This window comes from Camarhynchus parvulus, chromosome 19 (genome assembly GCF_901933205.1).
Source record: "Camarhynchus parvulus chromosome 19, STF_HiC, whole genome shotgun sequence".
Classification (NCBI taxonomy): Eukaryota; Metazoa; Chordata; class Aves; order Passeriformes; family Thraupidae; genus Camarhynchus; species Camarhynchus parvulus.
The window spans coordinates 5,185,592-5,203,073 of NC_044589.1; the positions used below are offsets into that span (position 1 = coordinate 5,185,592).

General features: G+C 52.0%; 1 protein-coding gene across 1 annotated transcript; it reads right to left on the reverse strand.

Annotated features, from left to right (window-relative positions):
* Positions 1 to 8,796: 8,796 nt before the first annotated feature.
* Positions 8,797 to 17,447, reverse strand: MDH2 (malate dehydrogenase 2). The gene is made up of 9 exons (XM_030962789.1): positions 17,310 to 17,447; positions 15,016 to 15,184; positions 14,202 to 14,285; positions 13,161 to 13,270; positions 12,528 to 12,653; positions 11,827 to 11,904; positions 10,626 to 10,725; positions 10,049 to 10,200; positions 8,797 to 9,100 (listed from the first exon to the last, which is right to left on the reverse strand). Exons 1-9 carry the CDS (start codon positions 17,367 to 17,369, stop codon positions 8,969 to 8,971), a joined length of 1,011 nt encoding a protein of 336 aa, XP_030818649.1. The 5' UTR covers positions 17,370 to 17,447; the 3' UTR covers positions 8,797 to 8,968.
* Between the last annotated feature and the right edge of the window lie 35 nt (positions 17,448 to 17,482).

Here is a 17,482-nt window from a genome sequence, read left to right on the forward strand (position 1 = left end):
CCTGCTGAAGTGCTGGACAGCTCCGGCACACGGAGCCGCCCGACACAGAGCGCCGCCGCCGCGGGGAGCGCGCCGCCACCGCCCGCAGCGCCGCCTGCCGGCCGGAGGGCGCCCTGCACCACGCCGCGCTGCTCCGGGACCGCGGTACTCGCACAGAGCCCGGTACTCACACAGAGCCCGGCACTTACACAGAGCCCGGTACTTACACAGAGCCCGGTACTAACACAGGGCCCGGTACTAACACAGAGCCCGGTACTCGCACAGAGCCCGGTACTAACACAGAGCCCGGTACTCGCACAGAGCCCGGTACTTACACAGAGCCCGGTACTAACACAGAGCCCGGTACTCGCACAGAGCCCGGTACTCGCACAGAGCCCGGTACTTACACAGAGCCCGGTACTCGCACAGAGCCCGGTACTCGCACAGGCCCGGTACTTACACAGGGCCGGTACTCACACAGAGCCCGGTACTCGCATAGAACCGGTACTCACACAGAGCCCGGTACTTACGCAGAGCCCGGTACTCGCACAGAGCCCGGTACTAACGCAGGGCCCGGTACTCACACAGAGCCCGCACTTACACAGAGCCGGTACTAACGCAGAGGCCGGTACTCACACAGAGCCGGTACTCACACAGAGCCGGTACTAACGGGGGCCGGTACTCACACAGAGCCCGGTACTCACACAGAGCCCGGTACTCACACAGAGCCCGGTACTAACACAGAGCCCGGTACTTACACAGGGCCGGTACTAACACAGAGCCCGGTAAGCCCGGTACTCACACAGAGCCGGTACTCGCACAGAGCCCGGCACTTACACAGAGCCCGGTACTCAACACAGAGCCGGCCGGCCACACAGAGCCCGGTACTAACGCAGAGCCCGGTACTCGCACAGAGCCCGGTACTCACACAGAGCCCGGCACTTACACAGAGCCCGGTACTAACACAGAGCCCGGTACTAACACAGAGCCCGGTACTTACACAGAGCCCGGCACTTACACAGAGCCCGGTACTCACACAGAGCCCGGTACTCACACAGAGCCCGCACTACACAGAGCCGGTACTCGCACAGAGCCGGTACTAACGCAGAGCCCGGTACTTACACAGACCGGCACTTACACAGAGCCCGGTACTAACGCAGAGCCCGGTACTAACGCAGAGCCCGGTACTCGCACAGAGCCCGGTACTCACACAGAGCCCCGCACTTACACAGAGCCCGGTACTAACAGAGATCCTTGTCCTTACACAGACCCCGTCATCCTTACATACAGCCCGGTACTCACACAGAGCCCAGTACTTACACAGAGCCCGGCACTTACACAGAGCCCGGTACTCGCACAGAGCCCGGTACTCACACAGAGCCCGGTACTAACAGAGATCCTTGTCCTTACACAGACCCCCGTCATCCTTACACAGAGTCCCGTCCCTACAAAGAGCCCCCGGCATTCCATAGATCCCTGCACTTCCATAGACCCTCGACATCCTTACACAGAGCCCCTGGCATTCTATAGATCCCTGTCCTTCCATAGACCCCCGTCATCTTTACACAGAGCCCAGTACTTACACAGAACCCCCGGCATTCCATGGATCCTGGTACTTCCACAGACCCCTGTCCTTACACAAAGCCCTGTCCTTCCATAGACCCCCATCACCCTTACACAGAGCCCCCCATCTTTCCATAGAACCCCCTTCACCCTTACATGGAGCTCCCCCCTCATCCTTACACAGAGGACCCCATCCTTACACAGAGCCCCACGTCCTTACATGGAGCCCCCAGTCCTTACACAGAGCCCCCAGTCCTTCGACAGCCCCTTTCATCCCTCCACAGCCCTCCCTCACTGCACAGAGCCCCCCATCCTTCCACAGAACATCCCCTCACTGCACAGAGCCCCCCATCCTTCTACAGAGCATCCCTCACTGCTCAGAGCCCCCCACCCTTACACAGCCCTCCTGTCCTTTCAGAGGCCCCCATCCTCCCACAGAGCTCTGCTTCCCTGTATCCCATCCCATTCCATATCCCACCCTTCATCCCATCCCATATCCCATCCTAAACCCCATCCCATTCCCCACCCTGCACTTCATCCCGTACTCCACCCTGTATCCCATCTCATACCCTACTCTGAATCACATCCCATCCCATATTCCACTCTGAACTCCATCCCACCCTTCACCTCCTCACCACGATGCCCCCAGAGGTCCCCCAGTGCCCCCAGTGCCCCCAGTACCCCCAGCCCTGCCCAGTTCCCAGCTGATTCCCCAGCCCTGCCTGGGACCACCTGAACACCCCATCCCTGGCAGGTGTGGGGGCTTTGGGATGGCTGGGGGGTTGTGGTGATTTGGGAGGTGTTGGGTCCCCAACAGGGACACTCCCCAGTGCTGCAGCTCAGGGAATGAGTCCGTGCTAATGAGCCCATAATTAATTTTCATTTCCTTCAGCGATGCCGAGCACTCGCCCTCCTCGGCTGTGAGGAGATGGTGAATCCAGAGAAGGGGAAAAGCTCCCAGACCTCCTCTAAACCACCTCAAAACTGCCCAGTGTGGTCATGGCCAGGGTTTAACTTCCCAAAACACTCTGATTTCACCCTGGCTGTCACCCAGGGACACCAAACACACCTGGCTGGGGACACCTGGTCCCACCCCTGCCTCAGTTTCCCCTGCACTGCTTGGGCTCTGCATCCCCTGTGGCCACAGCTCCCTCCTGAATCTGGCTGCAGCTTCCCAAGCAGAGCCCAACAAAAGCCCCTGGCCACCACTCCATGGGGGATTTGGCCTCAGAGCAGGATTTGGGCAGGGAGTTCCTGCAGAGACAGGGATGGGAAGCCACAGATGGGGCCTAAGGGGGGCTTTCCTGGGGGCAGCCAAGGCTGGAGAGGCCTGTCCTGGTGGGCATGTCTCCACAACTGATGGCAACAGGGTGAAGATGTTTCCTGAGGGAGGGCAGACCCAGGAATCAAATAAAAACGCTGCCAGCAACACCAGCCCCAAATCCCTTCATCCCTTATCTTCCTCCCCATCCCTGTGCACAGGCTGAGGTCCCAGCCACACCAGACCTTCATCCCTCCATCCCTCACCTTCCTCCCTGTCCCTGTGCACAGGCTGAGGTCCCAGCCACACCAGCCCTCCATCCCTCCATCCCTCACCTCCCTCCCTGTCCCTGTGCACAGGCTGAGGTGGCAGCAAACCATGGGGACAGGTCCAGCTGGGGGGTCACAGATGCAAACAGGGTTGGAGAGCATGAGCATCCTCTTTCCACAAGGGTTAAACAACAGTTTGGGGTGGTTTGCCACATCTGCTGAGCAAAACCTGCATCCTGCATCCATTATCCATGTCAGGACTACAGAAACAAGGGGCCACACGTGTTGGACCTGTGTCTCTATCAAACTCTATTAAAAAAATTGGGAGGTGCAGCCCCTGGAGCACTGCCAGGGCCACTGCTGCCTCCCCCTGCTCCTACCTTTGTCCCTGCCATGTCCCCCCAGGGCTGACAGCAGATGTCACCTCCTAGGAGGAACCTCCTGCATGGTCAGGACTATTCCTGCTTTAATGCTGGAGGGGAAATTCAGCCCATGACAGCAAATCCAGCCTGGCCAGGGTGAGCCCAGTGCCCTTTGCAGCACCATTATCTTCCCCACACCCCGCAGTGCTGAATAATGCATCAGGCCCTGGGAAACAAAGAAATGAGGGATGAAAAAGCAGCACGGGGAGACCCTGGCATGGCAAGGACAGGAGCCCCATGGGGGTTTCCTGGTTTTGGCCAGGAGCCAGGGCTTTGTAGCAGGGCCACTGCAGGGTTTGACCAGTAGCCCAGGAGAACAGCAGTGGGAGATGGGGAATAGCCCAGCCCAGGGTGCAGGATCAGCACGGGCAGCGAACACAGCCAGAACCACACCTGGAATGGGATGGAGACAGGCAATAGCCAGCCAGGTGGGGAAAATTCAAGAAAAGCAGGGAGAAAAAGCTGCCAGGCAGGCGGGCAGGGTGAAGCCAGGAGAGCAGCGAGAAGGAGTGATCTGGTGGAGAACAAAAGGGGAGAGATGGAAGGAGCAGAAGGGTCGGAAATTGCAGGCAAACGGGCAGAGCCAGCCACGGCTGGGGGGAGAGGAGGGAAACCATCACTTGAAAGAAACCGAGGATTTCAGAAAGAGGAGAAAGAAAAGGCGATAAATAATTAAAGGAGATCAAACGAGGCAGGCAGCAGAACAGGCCTAATTGCGAGGATTTGCGCTGAGGATCGACATCTCCAGCAGCTCCTCCCGACGCAGAAGAAAGGGCGGCCGGAGTGGCGGTGCCGGGCGGGAGGGAGCGCGGCACAGGCAGCAGCCCCTGATCAAAGCCTGGCGCTGCCTTTCATGGTGCTCAACAACCTCGACAAGCCGAGGGGGGGAAGAAAATACCAGAAAATACCAGAAAATGGGGGGAAGCAAAGGTATGATAGGGAAGGGGATGGGGCACTGTAATCCTGTGAGAGCCCAGGATAGGATGGGGACAGGGCATGGGGACAGCGCCACACGTGCCCAGGGTGACCTTGGCCCCGCGGCTGGAGGCTCCCATCGATTTGGGCTTGACCGTGTGGCCCAGCTCAGTGCTGGGGTGGGTTTGCTGGGTTTCCTGCTTCCTCAGGGTTCTCTAACCCTCCCAGCCCTCAGCAGGGGTTTTTTCCTCCCTGTGGATTTATCGGGTTTGAAGCCCTGGGAAAGGTTCTGTACCGCGCTGTGCAGCAGCAAGATGCCCACCTCCTGTGCCCACCTCCCTCAGCTCATCCAGGAACTCCTGCCTGCTGCTCTCCTTGGCACCTCCTCACCCACAGGTAACAAGTCCAGGAGGGAAGAACACGATCCAGAGTTGCCCTTCCATCCTGGAAGTTCCTCTGAGCAGCCATTCATCACCAGAGCCGTCCTTTGCTTTTGCAAGCCCTCCCAGAGCATCGCCCAGCATGGGAGAAGCAGAGACCTGCCACTGTCCCAGCGTCCCCAGCTGCATCCTGCCCTGTATCCGGTGCCCACACTCTCATCTGTGACCCCATCCAATCTGTCCCAGTGTCCCCACAGAGTCCCTGCAGGCAGCAGGTGCCAGGGATGGGCGGGGATGGATAGAGCTCAGCCTGAGCGTGCTAACCTCTCCTAACAGGCAATCAAATCCCTGCCCCGGCAGGACTCCCTGCATATTAATTGCACGGTGTTATCCAGCCATCTGTTCCCACAGCCAGGAAAAGAGCAGTCCCTCTGGTCTCCTTTATTAACAGGTTTCCCTGTAAATGCAAACAAACCCTCCTGCCTCGGCACCGCTCTCCAGCTCTGCTCTGAGGCACCCAGGAGGGAAGTGGGAGCTCTGGGGCATTGCAGTAAATCAGGAGCAGGGAATGTAAAGGTGCTGATTTCACACTGCCTGTGGCCAGGAGGGAGAGCCAGGGGAAGGGGAGAGCTCTGTGCAAAGCCAAAGCCACAGCTCAGATGGTTTGTGATGCTCCTGCTCACGTTAAAACCCTTTGCCCTTGCCCCGTGAGGAAAGGGGGAAGCTGAGCTGGCTGTGGGGGAGATCTGCCTGTGCCCCCAGCTACACCCAGCCAACCTCGGGGTGTATTTCCAGCTCTCCTTTCCCCATCCCTGGGCAGAGGAGGTGCTGCCTGCTCTGGACTGCCAGCCCCAGTAATGAAAGGCTGAGCACAGGTACCCCAGGCTGGTGGTGCACAAGCTGGGGAGGCCCAGGGGAGGGAAAGGGCAGCAACATCTCTGAACTGGCAGCTTCTGTGGGGAGAAATCACTGGAGACTTTGAATTTTGGAGGTGGGCCCCTGAAAGAGGGCAAGAGTTACCCAGCACCTTTCTGAAGTACCTCCAGCCCCTCCAGTCCTTCCAGTCTTGCTCTTTTGCTGGAGCTGGGAAGGCAGCCGGCTTTGGCAAGGCAGAGGCCGCACTAAACTGTTGTTCTTTCTTCTGCTTCTCCTAAATATCACCGAAATGCCATGGATTGTCCTCAGGCTCAGCCATGCCTGCTGCAGCTGTACCAGCCTTACCCCAAGGCAAGTGGCTGCTGGCAGCTCCCAGAGCCCCCCAGGGTGAGCTGGGGCTCGGGTGGGAGGTCTGTACCCCACACCAAAGCAGCAGCCCTTGCACAGAGCCAGGAAGGGAAAACAGATTTCTCAGGAGTACAGACAGGTCTGCCAGCCTGCTCCTGTGGTCATCCCACCTGAAGCCCCCCCAGGACAGTGATGATCAGGATGAGGCCTGAGTTCCACCACTCAGCATTTGCTTTTCTCCTTGTTCTATCCTTCCCTGTATTTAACACGCTGCTGCTGCAGCAGCACAGGAGCAGCAGGTGGGCTCCAGTGACCTGACATATGGCCATCTGGATAATCTTTATTTATTACTCTCCACACACATCTCCTCTGTATCTTGACATCTGTGCTCCGGTGCAGGGCTGGGCTGCCCAAGGAGGTGGCAGCTCCATGTGCAGAAATGATGCTGCAGGGGAAGAGGTGCTTAGAGACCATCAAGGCAAAAGTCTGCTCAGTGAAAAGGATGAAACCCAAGAGATGTGCACAGGGCAGGTTTTTCACCTCCTCCAGACCTGGTCACCCCCTTCCACAGGAGGTTAACACAAAGGCTGCCAGCCTGGAATGAGTGCTGTGACTCAGCAGGGCAGCCCTGCTGCAGAACTTGGAGGAGAGAGGATGAAGGTCTTGGAGCCACAGCACCAGGAAACAACTTCCAGGACAGAGGGTTGGCTTATCTGGGTACACCCAGCGATTCCTACCCCTCCCAGGGAGGGATATGGCCCAGATCCCTTCCTCCTGCAGGGAATCAGCTCAGAGAGAAGGGGTGGGATGACCCACACCTCTACAAACCATCCCCAGTGGGACTGTTACCCACCACAGCACTGCTCAGCCACAGGGACAGCACAGGGAGCACTGACACAAGTCCATTTCTCACCTTTAGCCAGTGTCCTTCTGGCCTCTGACTTCATTGCAGAAAGCCACAAAAGGGTGTCTCCTCTCCCAAAAAGGAGCAGATTTCCAGCACAGGGAAAAGCTGCAACTCCAAAAATGCAGCACGGGACTGGGGAGAAGAAGAAACAACCCCTAAATCCAAACAGTGCAGGGACTTTGTTAACATTCAGGAGATTTGAAGGGGACCTTGAAGAACCTAAAAGTCAGCAGGTGCTGAGACATAATCCTCTTCCACCTCAGCTCCACTTACCCATGCTGTCCCTGAGTCCCTCCTGGTACAGGCAAAGCTTTCTGCTCATCCATGCAATTCCCCCAGACTTTGCTGGGTTTGGACTGCTGACACAAGAAAAGATTGAATAACCTAAGCCACACGATGAACCTCAAGTTCTGAAAAGTCTCCAGTGCTCAGAAATCTGCCCTATCTGCTGTATTAAAAATAGCAGGACTGGAACAAGGGTGTGTTCCTGTCCTGCAGGTTGCAAGGCAAGGCTTTCCCTGCAGCCTCATGGAGCAGTGCCCCTGGACCACCTGGGCACCCAGACTGGACACACACCTCTGCAGGTGCACACACACTGGTTTTAACACTCTGTGCTGCCTGTTTCAGGTTTGAAATTGCTGACAAGTCAGAACAGTCTGCCACATGCTTTCCATTTATTGTTTGGAACAGCCTCTGCCACATTTACCAGGTCTGGCCTGTCACTCCTCCTCAGTGTCCTCCAGTTCCACATCCTCCCCTGCCCCCCTCCAACACCATCTTTAATTCTATTAATACCACCTAATAATTACTTTGTTCCAAGCCTGCTGAGTAATGACTGCCAACGCTTCTATTTCATTACTATTCCTGTAAAGAAACCAAGCTTTTAACATGCTGGATTTCTGCAGAGGAGTGACAAGGACTGTGCTTGCTGTCCTCCTTGCCCACATCTTCCACAGGGCAGAAGAACCAGGCACTTGATTCTCCATGCATCTACAACAGTCACAACTGTGTGATCTGGTTGAGAATGATGAACTAATTAAAATTAAAAAAAAAAAAACTAAGTTAAGAGAGCTCAGAAAAAAAAATACACGTGGGAGGAAGATAAAAGGCAGTGACCAAAGAGTATTTATGACTTTTAGGTATCTATTTCTTGTAAGCAACTATCCCTCCATGTTCTCTGGCTCAAACCAACATTCACCTCAGTTCCTCCAGAGGTGCTGGGCTTTGGCTTTTCCTTCACTCATCAAAATAAAGTCTGTTCAACTTAGAATTCAACCTACACGGATGAGAGCAATTCAAAGCAACAGCGTAAGCAGCGCAGAGCACGGAGGAAGAGTGAATTAATAACTTCCTTCATTAAAGCTTACCTTCAAAGAAGTCAGCAACAGAACTCGTCATCACCATCTTCTTGCAGACATTTATTTTTATATTCACAAGAGGATGAATGTAAGAGAAATTTATGGAGATGCTAAATCAAGGCTTTTGTTCCTAACTAGAAAGAAGTCGCTCTCAGCAGTTTAATTATTGTCTTAGTGCAGGACTGACGTTTCAAACGCTGTGCTCTTTCACTAACTCCTTTAAAATCAAATTACATAAGAGATTAAGGCAACACGAGGTAATGGAAGTAATGCCACCTCCTGAAAAAACATCTTTTACATAATTTCACTCAGTTATCCCTATACCCCATCCTGATCTGGTCACACCTGGTTCCCAGTGGCTGTGCTGAACAAGGAGCCCAAAGCCAGGCAACAGCAGAGTTGGGAATAATCAGTTCACCCCCTTTCCAAGGCCATTTCATCCCTGCTGAAACCTATCCCCTCTCAGAGACCTAGAGCCTCCACCTTCCAAAGGACAAGCACATCAGGACAACTCCACATGGTACACTGAAAAAATGAGGCTGTTTTATTGATGATTAGACTGCACTGGCAACAAGCATCAAGCTAATACAGACAGACTTCAACCAAAGCATGAGCTTTGAATCAGAAGTCGATAAGTGACATGATGCCTTAATAAATTAAGGAAGTTAATTCCTCCCCGTTGTCAAGTCTTCACTTGAAGTTCTTTGCAAATTCCTCTCCTTTCTTAATAGAGCCCTTCAGCTCAGACATGGCTGCAGCAACCATCTTCTCTTCAAAGGGGGAGAGCTTGCCAAGGCCTAGGTTCTTCTCAATTCCTTTTTTCTGAGGGAAAGAGGATTTAAGGATTAACCATTCATTGAATGACCTAAAGAGTAGCTTAACAGTTCTGACTAAGTATTATCCAGCTGAGACAGAGACCCAGCCTGGCACCTATGTCATCTCTAGTCTGCCAACCTTGTGCTTCCTGGAAAGAAGCCTCTTACTATCTGTGGCAACTTCTAGAGCCCTCACAAACTTCTCATTCACATGTGTGAAACCAGAAGCCAACCCAGCAGCTCCTTCAAGAGGAGACTGACACCAGCAGACCCTTCCTAACTCCACATCCACCATCTGGCCAGAGGATCTCCTCTGGTGTGTATGTCCTTTTCCTGCCATCTCAAACTGCTCCAGAGTGGCACTCAAAGGTTTTCAAGATATCTACATTCCCTCTTAATATCCCTCTGCTTCCACCCCTCACCAGCCTGCCCCTAAGACAGCAAACATGCCCTTTGCATCCCAGCAGCCATGACAGGGCTGCAGCATCACTGTTTCCCACTCCCCCAGGGTATGGGTGACAAAAGGAACACTGCTTTCAGAGTTCAGCAGAGGTCCTGAAAGCAAGCTATTAATCCTAATCCATGCTGCAGCTCCCCATGTGCCTCCGTTTCTGAGGATTTGCTTGTAGCAGATCAAGCTGAGGAGACAGGATTGCTGACTCTGGTTAATCATATAAAAGCCCAGAGTAAACAGGCCTGACTTGAGGCTAGTGTGACCTCTTAAGCCAAGTCTGAACCTCTGGTTACTCAGTGACCTGCACTCTAAGAGGAGATAAAAGCAGCAGCATCCTTGTCAAGCTGAGCTGCGTGCCTAAGCACCACAGCCAAATACTGCAGACTCTTAAAGGCACACTCAGCAATAGCAGGCGCTCAGCTAAACTGAAATCCCTGAGTAAAAGCCACATGACACAACCAGGAGCTGCTGTTCATAAGGCTTTTGCTGTAAAGTACATACCCCAAGCTGCAGAGGTGTAGAGAAGTAGGGGACCTCTGTCACATCCGACCGAACAAAGGCACATTCAACAACCCCCTGCTTTCCACTCATGGCCTCCAACAGGGAGAATGCAAATCGAGCACCAGCATAGGCCATGGACAAGGTGGCAGACCCTGCAAGAGTTACACCACTTTCACAACAGATCACACTGAAATTTGATACTTCCTTTAGCATCAAAGGTTTCCATATCAGTCTGTTGTCAGTAATAATGTGTCACTGACTTCAAGTTCATGGCCAGTTAGATAAAGCAGAAGCTTTTGGCCAGCTACATGTATCTAACTGACAAGATCTATAAAAGAAACAGCTTAATTTGACAGAGAAAATTCTTTTAAAGCCACAGGTGGTGTGGGATCAGTTGATATTTAGTGTTACATACTGAGCTGTTTCTAGTAGCAGAGCCCAGGCAGCAGCTGACAGAGCAGAGCAGTGAGACTGACAACCAGCAGTTCCTAACCTATAAATAAGATTAAACTGCAGAGGACTGCAGCCCTACAGACAGTCAACAAGAATTACTTGGGAGCTTTACTCAAGAACCCACCTGCTCCTGCTTTAGCTTGGACAACTTCAGTCCCAGCTTCTTGAATTCTTGCTGTAAGCTTCTCCAGCTGATCCTGAGGAAACTCCACTTTTGGTGTGCACTGCATGGGGACAAGAGAAGTTACTACAAACCCCAGAACCCTCCAGATTCAGTATAAACACACAATATTTTTTGTACCACTGCAGTTGTTATCAATAGTTCTCAACTGGGGAAAATGGGTTTCCACAGCTTGTGTGACACTAACCAACTGTAAAAGTCATCAGAGCTGGGGTTACTGCATGGCCTGGAACAGGAACCCAGCCAAGCCCAGCTTCCTCAGGGACAAACCACAGCTTCACAGCCAAACCAGGGCTTGCCACGGCTCCTCACTACTGTGTGGTCCTGTGCATTACAGACACCCTCCAAGCTTTAGGAATTTCAGAAAGTCGTCTTGTAAATATTTGGGTCACCGTGGCATTATGGAAGTCAAGCCTTATGGAAGATCCAGTTTCCCAGCAGTATTTAGGAATTCACTGAACCTTGAGTTACAGCTACACCAGCAGCTTAAGCACAGTTGTGTCTGTCCCAATGGACTGTTTAACTAAAGCACCTCTCAGCACTCAGCTGCTCCAAAGCCCTTGCTCTTATTCCCAAGAAAATCCTTCTCTAAAGGATACTTTATTCCCCACTTAGAGCACAGCTTTCCTCCCTTTGTTACAGACTGCTCCTTGGCCACATCCCAGCATCTCCCCATGAGACTGCACCTGCTTCAGAACTGCATTTCAGCCTGGCTGAAGGGCCAGACTACCAGACATGGCTGGAACAGGCCTCCCTGCACAGCCTGACCTGTGCCCTTCAATGCTTGAGCTTCAAGTGGGGTTTCCAGTCCATCACAGCAAAATCAATTCAGTTTTTCTCCTGTCATGAGATACCTGTCACAAACAGTGCCAGGACACCTAAACACCCACACAACCCCTCAGTTCTTATCCCAAACTCCTTTAGAGGAAAGCTGGAACTGTTTATACTGCTCAGATGGGTTCAGATTTAGGTTGTTGCCTTCCACCTCATCTTGCACCCCATCCCAGAAGGAAAGCAACCATGAGAACAGGGAAGACTCTCTGTGCTCTATCCTAGCACATTTCCTGCCATCACAAAGGAACTTTATATCAACCCTAACGTGCTGCTGAGTGTGCTGCCACACACAGCTGTCACCCTGACTCACCTGAGAGATCAGAGGGATGATGGTCTTCCCAGCATGGCCACCAATAACTGGCACAGTTACTCGAGCTGGATCCAAGCCCTGAAGGAAACACAAAACTTTCCAGCTTCTGAAGCACACAGGCAAGAAAAACAAGTGACTTCACTCCCTGCATACCAGGACACACAGGGCAGGAGTTCCAGAGCAGCTGCACTCCAGGGACAAAGCCACATCCAGAGAGCAGAACTCTGGGTTACTCTGACCACTTCATACAGTTACAGGATATTATTACTGCAGAGCTGGATAAAGAGCAGCACAACATAAACACCACCAGGGCTATTAAGGGCAGTAACCTGTCACAGCTCCTTTGCAGAGTATCCTGTGACACACAGCACAGAGTTTGACTTGCAAACACACACCACAACTCAACCCTCTCCTCTGGTTGCATGGCAGGGTTGGGAATGCCAGGGGAATTAAGGCCAACACGTAGCTCACTTGCAGGGCTCAGCTATGAAAAGGTCAAAGTCTCTTGAACCACATTTTGCAAGAAACCTTATCTTCAGGCCCCTCTAAATAAGGGAGACAGGGAATCATTGCCTTTGCCTCTAGCTGCACAGAAATCTGAGCTCCTTTGGCTCTCTGCAGTGATTTTGGAAGCACTTCTTTATAGATCTGATGATCAAAGCAGGCAGTATCCCTCCCCCTGCACATTAACCATGACCTGCCTTGAGTTCAGCCACAAAAGTATTCGCTCTGACGATGTCCAGTGTTGTAACACCAAAGATTTTGTTGGGATTATACACACCGTGCTTCTTGAAGACCTCTGAAGTTATTGGGATGGTTGAATTTACCTACAAGCATAAAGAGGCAAGCACTGATTAAAAGCAGTTTAATAAAGAAGCCAATGCATGAACTTAACAGGCCAATTAACAATCTGAACTATACTTCCAATTTGGAATCAACTGTAGCCAATTACTTTAATGCCTAAATGGAAGAGCAATTTACAGTCAGGCTGGAATAAAAATCATTAATTTTAAATAACCATTAAGACAATAAATTTCTTCATTCCCATTACAAAGGCTCCTCCCTTAGTGAGCTAAGGCTTTTATCCCAGCTAATACACCAGCTTACATTATAACCAGTCACACAGACTTGGAGATATTAAGCACTTTTACATCCAAGTTTTCTCTGAATTAAATACAGTCAAGAAAAATGGGTTAGTAGAACCAGGCTTTTCTGCAAATACACTGCAGATTTTAAAGATACTGGTCAAAATTAGTAGGAATTTAGATTACTCTAGTATCTGGAATTTGGTGAGGTTTCTCCTCTACATTCCAAGGTCTCCAGAAAACACTTACTGGGTTAGAAATAATACAGATCATGGCTTCTGGACAGTGTTTTGCACAGGCAGTTGTCAAAGAGGCAACAATGCTGGCATTGGTGTTGAACAGGTCATCACGGGTCATACCTAAAACACAGCCAGGGCAGGATTCCAAGTTACCCACAGTTACCATCACAGGCAGGAAATTCAAAATCAATATTCTGCTCTGAACAGACACACATCAGCTTCTGGTTCCTCAGATCAAGAACTAATTCTCCAGCTGCAGTAAGGAATTGGCTCCACAGGTAACTCTTCTCACTAATAAAGAGATCAGCCCTTCCCAGGAGCAACCAGCCCAACAGAACCCACTTCACTGAGGCTGCCTGAGTGCACTGTGACCACACAACCCACACCACAGGTGCTCAGAGCACCACAACTGCTCCCAGGATGAATTCTCCTTCCTCTTTTAAGTCACTTCCACAACTACAGTTTAAATGACAACTGCTGTGTGCAAAATATTGGTGGTTGTGCAAGTGCCACCCCCCATTGCTATTGCAGCAACTACTTTAACCATGAAAAATGAAGATTTAGGAAGAGCTAGGCAATAAAGTCTAGAGTTCTGTTATGTTCCTAATAGGATACTGGAAAATAGAAATGGAAGAGATCAGAAACATTCTAGGAAGGTTTAACAGCATTTATTCAGAGATGCCTCAAAAAGTTGCTGTACAATTAACACAAAACAAAATGGATTATTTCTCTTCTGCTGAGAAATGAAACAAAGAACCAGTTTTTATTCCTTGAGCATTGCTCTGGGACAAGGAACACTAAGGGAGATTTAGGATCACTTGCACGAGAAGCCTTTGCAGCTCAGGCCCAAGCAGGAACTCCAGGAATCAATTTAGCCCATTTCAGAAGGGAGGGTGTAAGAGAAGCTGAATGAGCTGCCTGATACCACAAGGAGCTCTGGGGCAGGAGCATGGACAGACCACTGACACCCCAACAGACACAGCTCTGAGCAGCAGAACTGCAGAGATCCACTTCAATGCAGCCCTGGGGCTTTCCAACAAACAGAACCCACCTGGTTTTCTCGGGACTCCTGCTGGAATAACAACAACATCACAGCCCTTCAGACATTCTGGCAACTGCTCAGGTCCCATGTAGCCTGAAATGGAAGACATTCAGGCATTATGTTTCTGACAGTTATTAAATAGTTGACAGTTCAAAGTATAAAATCATGCCCAGAGGCATCCAAGTCTTTTTTTCAAATTTAACCTTCAATTTAGACTTGATGCTGAAAAGCAATGAAATACAATTATGGATGGATCCCATTGGATGTTTTATCCTTGTTTCAAAACTTACAGAATGAGAGTGGTGAGAATCTCTCATTCAGCTGTTTCCAAACTCTCAGTGTGGAGTGTATTTACTCTCCAAAAGCCTTGGCACTAGAGTCAATGCCCCCAGAGAACTGCAGACTGGCACATTCATGTAAAATGTCACCTTTTGGTGATCTTCAGATAAAAGAAAGATGAGCAGATTAAGTTTTGATTTCATCAGAATCTAAGAGAAAAGAAGCACATAGAATTCACCCAGGGAGTGTTAAACCTATTTCTAGTCAAACTTTTAAATTCAGCACTCTGAGATAATTTCACTGGATGTTTCCTGCTAGATGTCGCACATTTCCCTTCAACCACAGCCCATATTTACCTCATACACGTCAATCTAATCAGCTCAACCTTAATTAATCATTCACTGCTTGAGGAAAAAGCTACTTAAATTGATACTGGGCTTCAGGATCAGTGGGTGAAGGCTTCCCCTCAGAGGCAACGGGCTCTCAGGGCCAGAGCCACCCCTGTGGGAGGATCCCTTTGGAAGTGAGGCCGTTCCCAGGGTACCTTTGACACTGGCTTTGGTCTCGATGTGGCTGAGGTCGGCGGCCACGCCCGGCGTGTGAGCGATGTCGTAGAGGCTGAGCTTGCTCACCAGGGGGCTGTTCTTGAGCAGCAGCGACAGCGGCTGCCCGATGCCCCCCGAGGCCCCCAGCACGGCCACCTTGGCATGGTTCTGTGCAAAACAGACAGCAAACACGATGTTGAGCTGCTCTAGCACTCACTCACCTCCCCCAGCAGTGACCTTGGTGATTTCACCACTCTTTCTTTTAGTTCTGCTTCTCATTTTTTTTACCAAGCACTGTGCAAACTTGATGGTTGAAGCCTACAGGAAATGACCCTCACAGCAGCCTCCCCGAGGTTTATTGGCAGGACAGGTTGGAGGAAATGGTTACCTGTGATCTGAGCTCAAAAGGGAAGCAAGGCTGGGTTAAAGGAACCCAAGGGATCACCCTTCCCCCAAAAGAAATGCCTGCCTGACACTAATACCTGCCACTCTGTGGGCCCAAGCCTAATTTAGGGCAAATTTGGTTTGTAGCTTTTCTAGTTTACATTGCTAGTATAAAAATAATATGTCTTCCACTTGGCAAATCAATACATTTAATGGACTACAAGAAATGCAGTAGTATTTTGGATTTATGTCAGGTCTAAACACGTTCTTCACATATATGCAGTGCATACATGTTTAGACCTGATATAAATCCAAAATAGCATTTGCAGATTGAGGACTGAGAACATTAAGTGACTACAATTTCCAGCTTGGATCACATGGTTGAGAATCAAGGAAAATCAACTCTGCTTTGTTGCCCCGTGGACTAATTTTATCCTCACTCAGGTACTGCCTGGCAGGGTGTAATTTCTCTCACAAATGCCTCTTTGCAAAGTGTTGCTCCACAAGAGGAAAGCTCCTTCCAGGGGCCAGAACAACCTTTAAGTGCAACACTGCCAAAGTGATGGAAAACTCCTGTGGAGATGTAAGGAGCAATTACTGCTGACAAAGCCATTCTTTATCACAATCTTTCCAGATAAAAGCCATAATATTTCCAAGTCCTTTCATGAACAGCTTAATTACCGTGCTGTGCCAGGAAATAATCTGCCCAAGAACTGGACCAGATTAACCTCAGCCCAGTTTTCTTGCTATTGTAACAAAGATAATTTTGCATGAAACTCTTGAGAAGGAAGCAAAGTCTGGCTTGAGTCACTGCTGAGCCCCATTTGTGACCAAACTGATACTGTGGGGTCAAAATCTCACTGCTAATCAATACAGTTTCCACAGACAAGGTTGTCCTTTACAATACATATTTACAGCTGTAATAATCACTCTTTTACATCCCACCAGGCCTATTAACACTGGACAGAGGTCGGTCTCTATCTGTGCAGCCACAGCAGAGTGGTCTGGAGCCAGCACAGTGGATTTTGGCACATGAAGGATTACTGCTAAACCAACCACCAGCTTTAGCTCTTAACACCTCCGGAACGCAGGGGCATTTTTGCACTGGACTGGGGAAGCAGCAAACCCAGCACACCATCAGGGAGAGGGAGCTCATACAGCATTATCACACTCACAGCAGGGCCACGGCGCTGTCACCGGGCACACCCAGCACCGAGACCCCCGAGCCCTCTGTCCCGTGTGCCTGCGGCACCGGCACAGCTGCCAGCCCCTCTCCGAGGCGTTCGAGGCTACACCCGAGCCCTGCAGCCCCTCTCTGCGGAGCTCCCAGTCATTGAGGCCCCGAGCTCCTTCCCGGCCCCGCAGCCCCGCTGCGGGGAGAGGTGTGGGCCCTACCCCGAGGAGGGGTCCGGGCTCCACTCGATCCCCGCAGCCCCGCTCCGAGGAGGGGTCCGGGCTCGGCCCCGAGACCGAGAAGGGCTCTGGGCTCCACTCAGTCCCCGCAGCCCCGCTCCGAGGAGGGTTCTGGGCTGACCCGAGCCCCAGGAGGGGTCCGGGCTCCGGACTCCACCCGAGCCCCGCACCCCTCACCGAGCACACTCAGGGCTCCACAGCCGAGGAGCACCGGCGCTGCCTCCCAACCCCGCGCCCCCATCGAGGGCCTGCGTTCCACCCGAGCCCCGCAGGAGGAACTACCTCCAAGGCCGGCCCTGCAGGCCCAGAACGGAGAACAACCAGCCTGCATCCCCGCGCTGCACCCCTTCACCGGGCAGCGCCCGTGCTCCACAGCCCCCTCACCGAGCAGCACCGGGGCTCCTCCCCGGCTTCCCCCCGCGAGTTCCGCGGCAGCCCCAGAAGCGAGCAGAGCGGGGCCGCACTGCGGGGGGCGGTGTGTGTGCGCGGGCCATACCTGCGCGGAGGTGGCGATGCCGCGGCGCAGGGCGGTGGCGGTGCTGAGGCGGGACAGCATGGCGGGCACAGCGAGCGGCGGCGGCTCCGGTGACTCCAACGACCTCCAGGGCCCGCGCTGCGCCTGCGCGGCTCCGCCCGCTGCTCGCGAGACTGCGGCCCCGCGGCGGGAAG

Coding starts and splice junctions, on each gene's coding strand:
- MDH2 (XM_030962789.1), bottom strand. CDS start 17,369: ATGCTGTCCCGCCTCAGCACCGCCACCGCCCTGCGCCGCGGCATCGCC. Junction 13,271..14,201: donor AGGAGTCCCGAGAAAACCAG/GTGGGTTCTGTT, acceptor GCTGTGTTTTAG/GTATGACCCGTGATGACCTG. Junction 12,654..13,160: donor TCTGTATTATTTCTAACCCA/GTAAGTGTTTTC, acceptor TTATGCTTGTAG/GTAAATTCAACCATCCCAAT.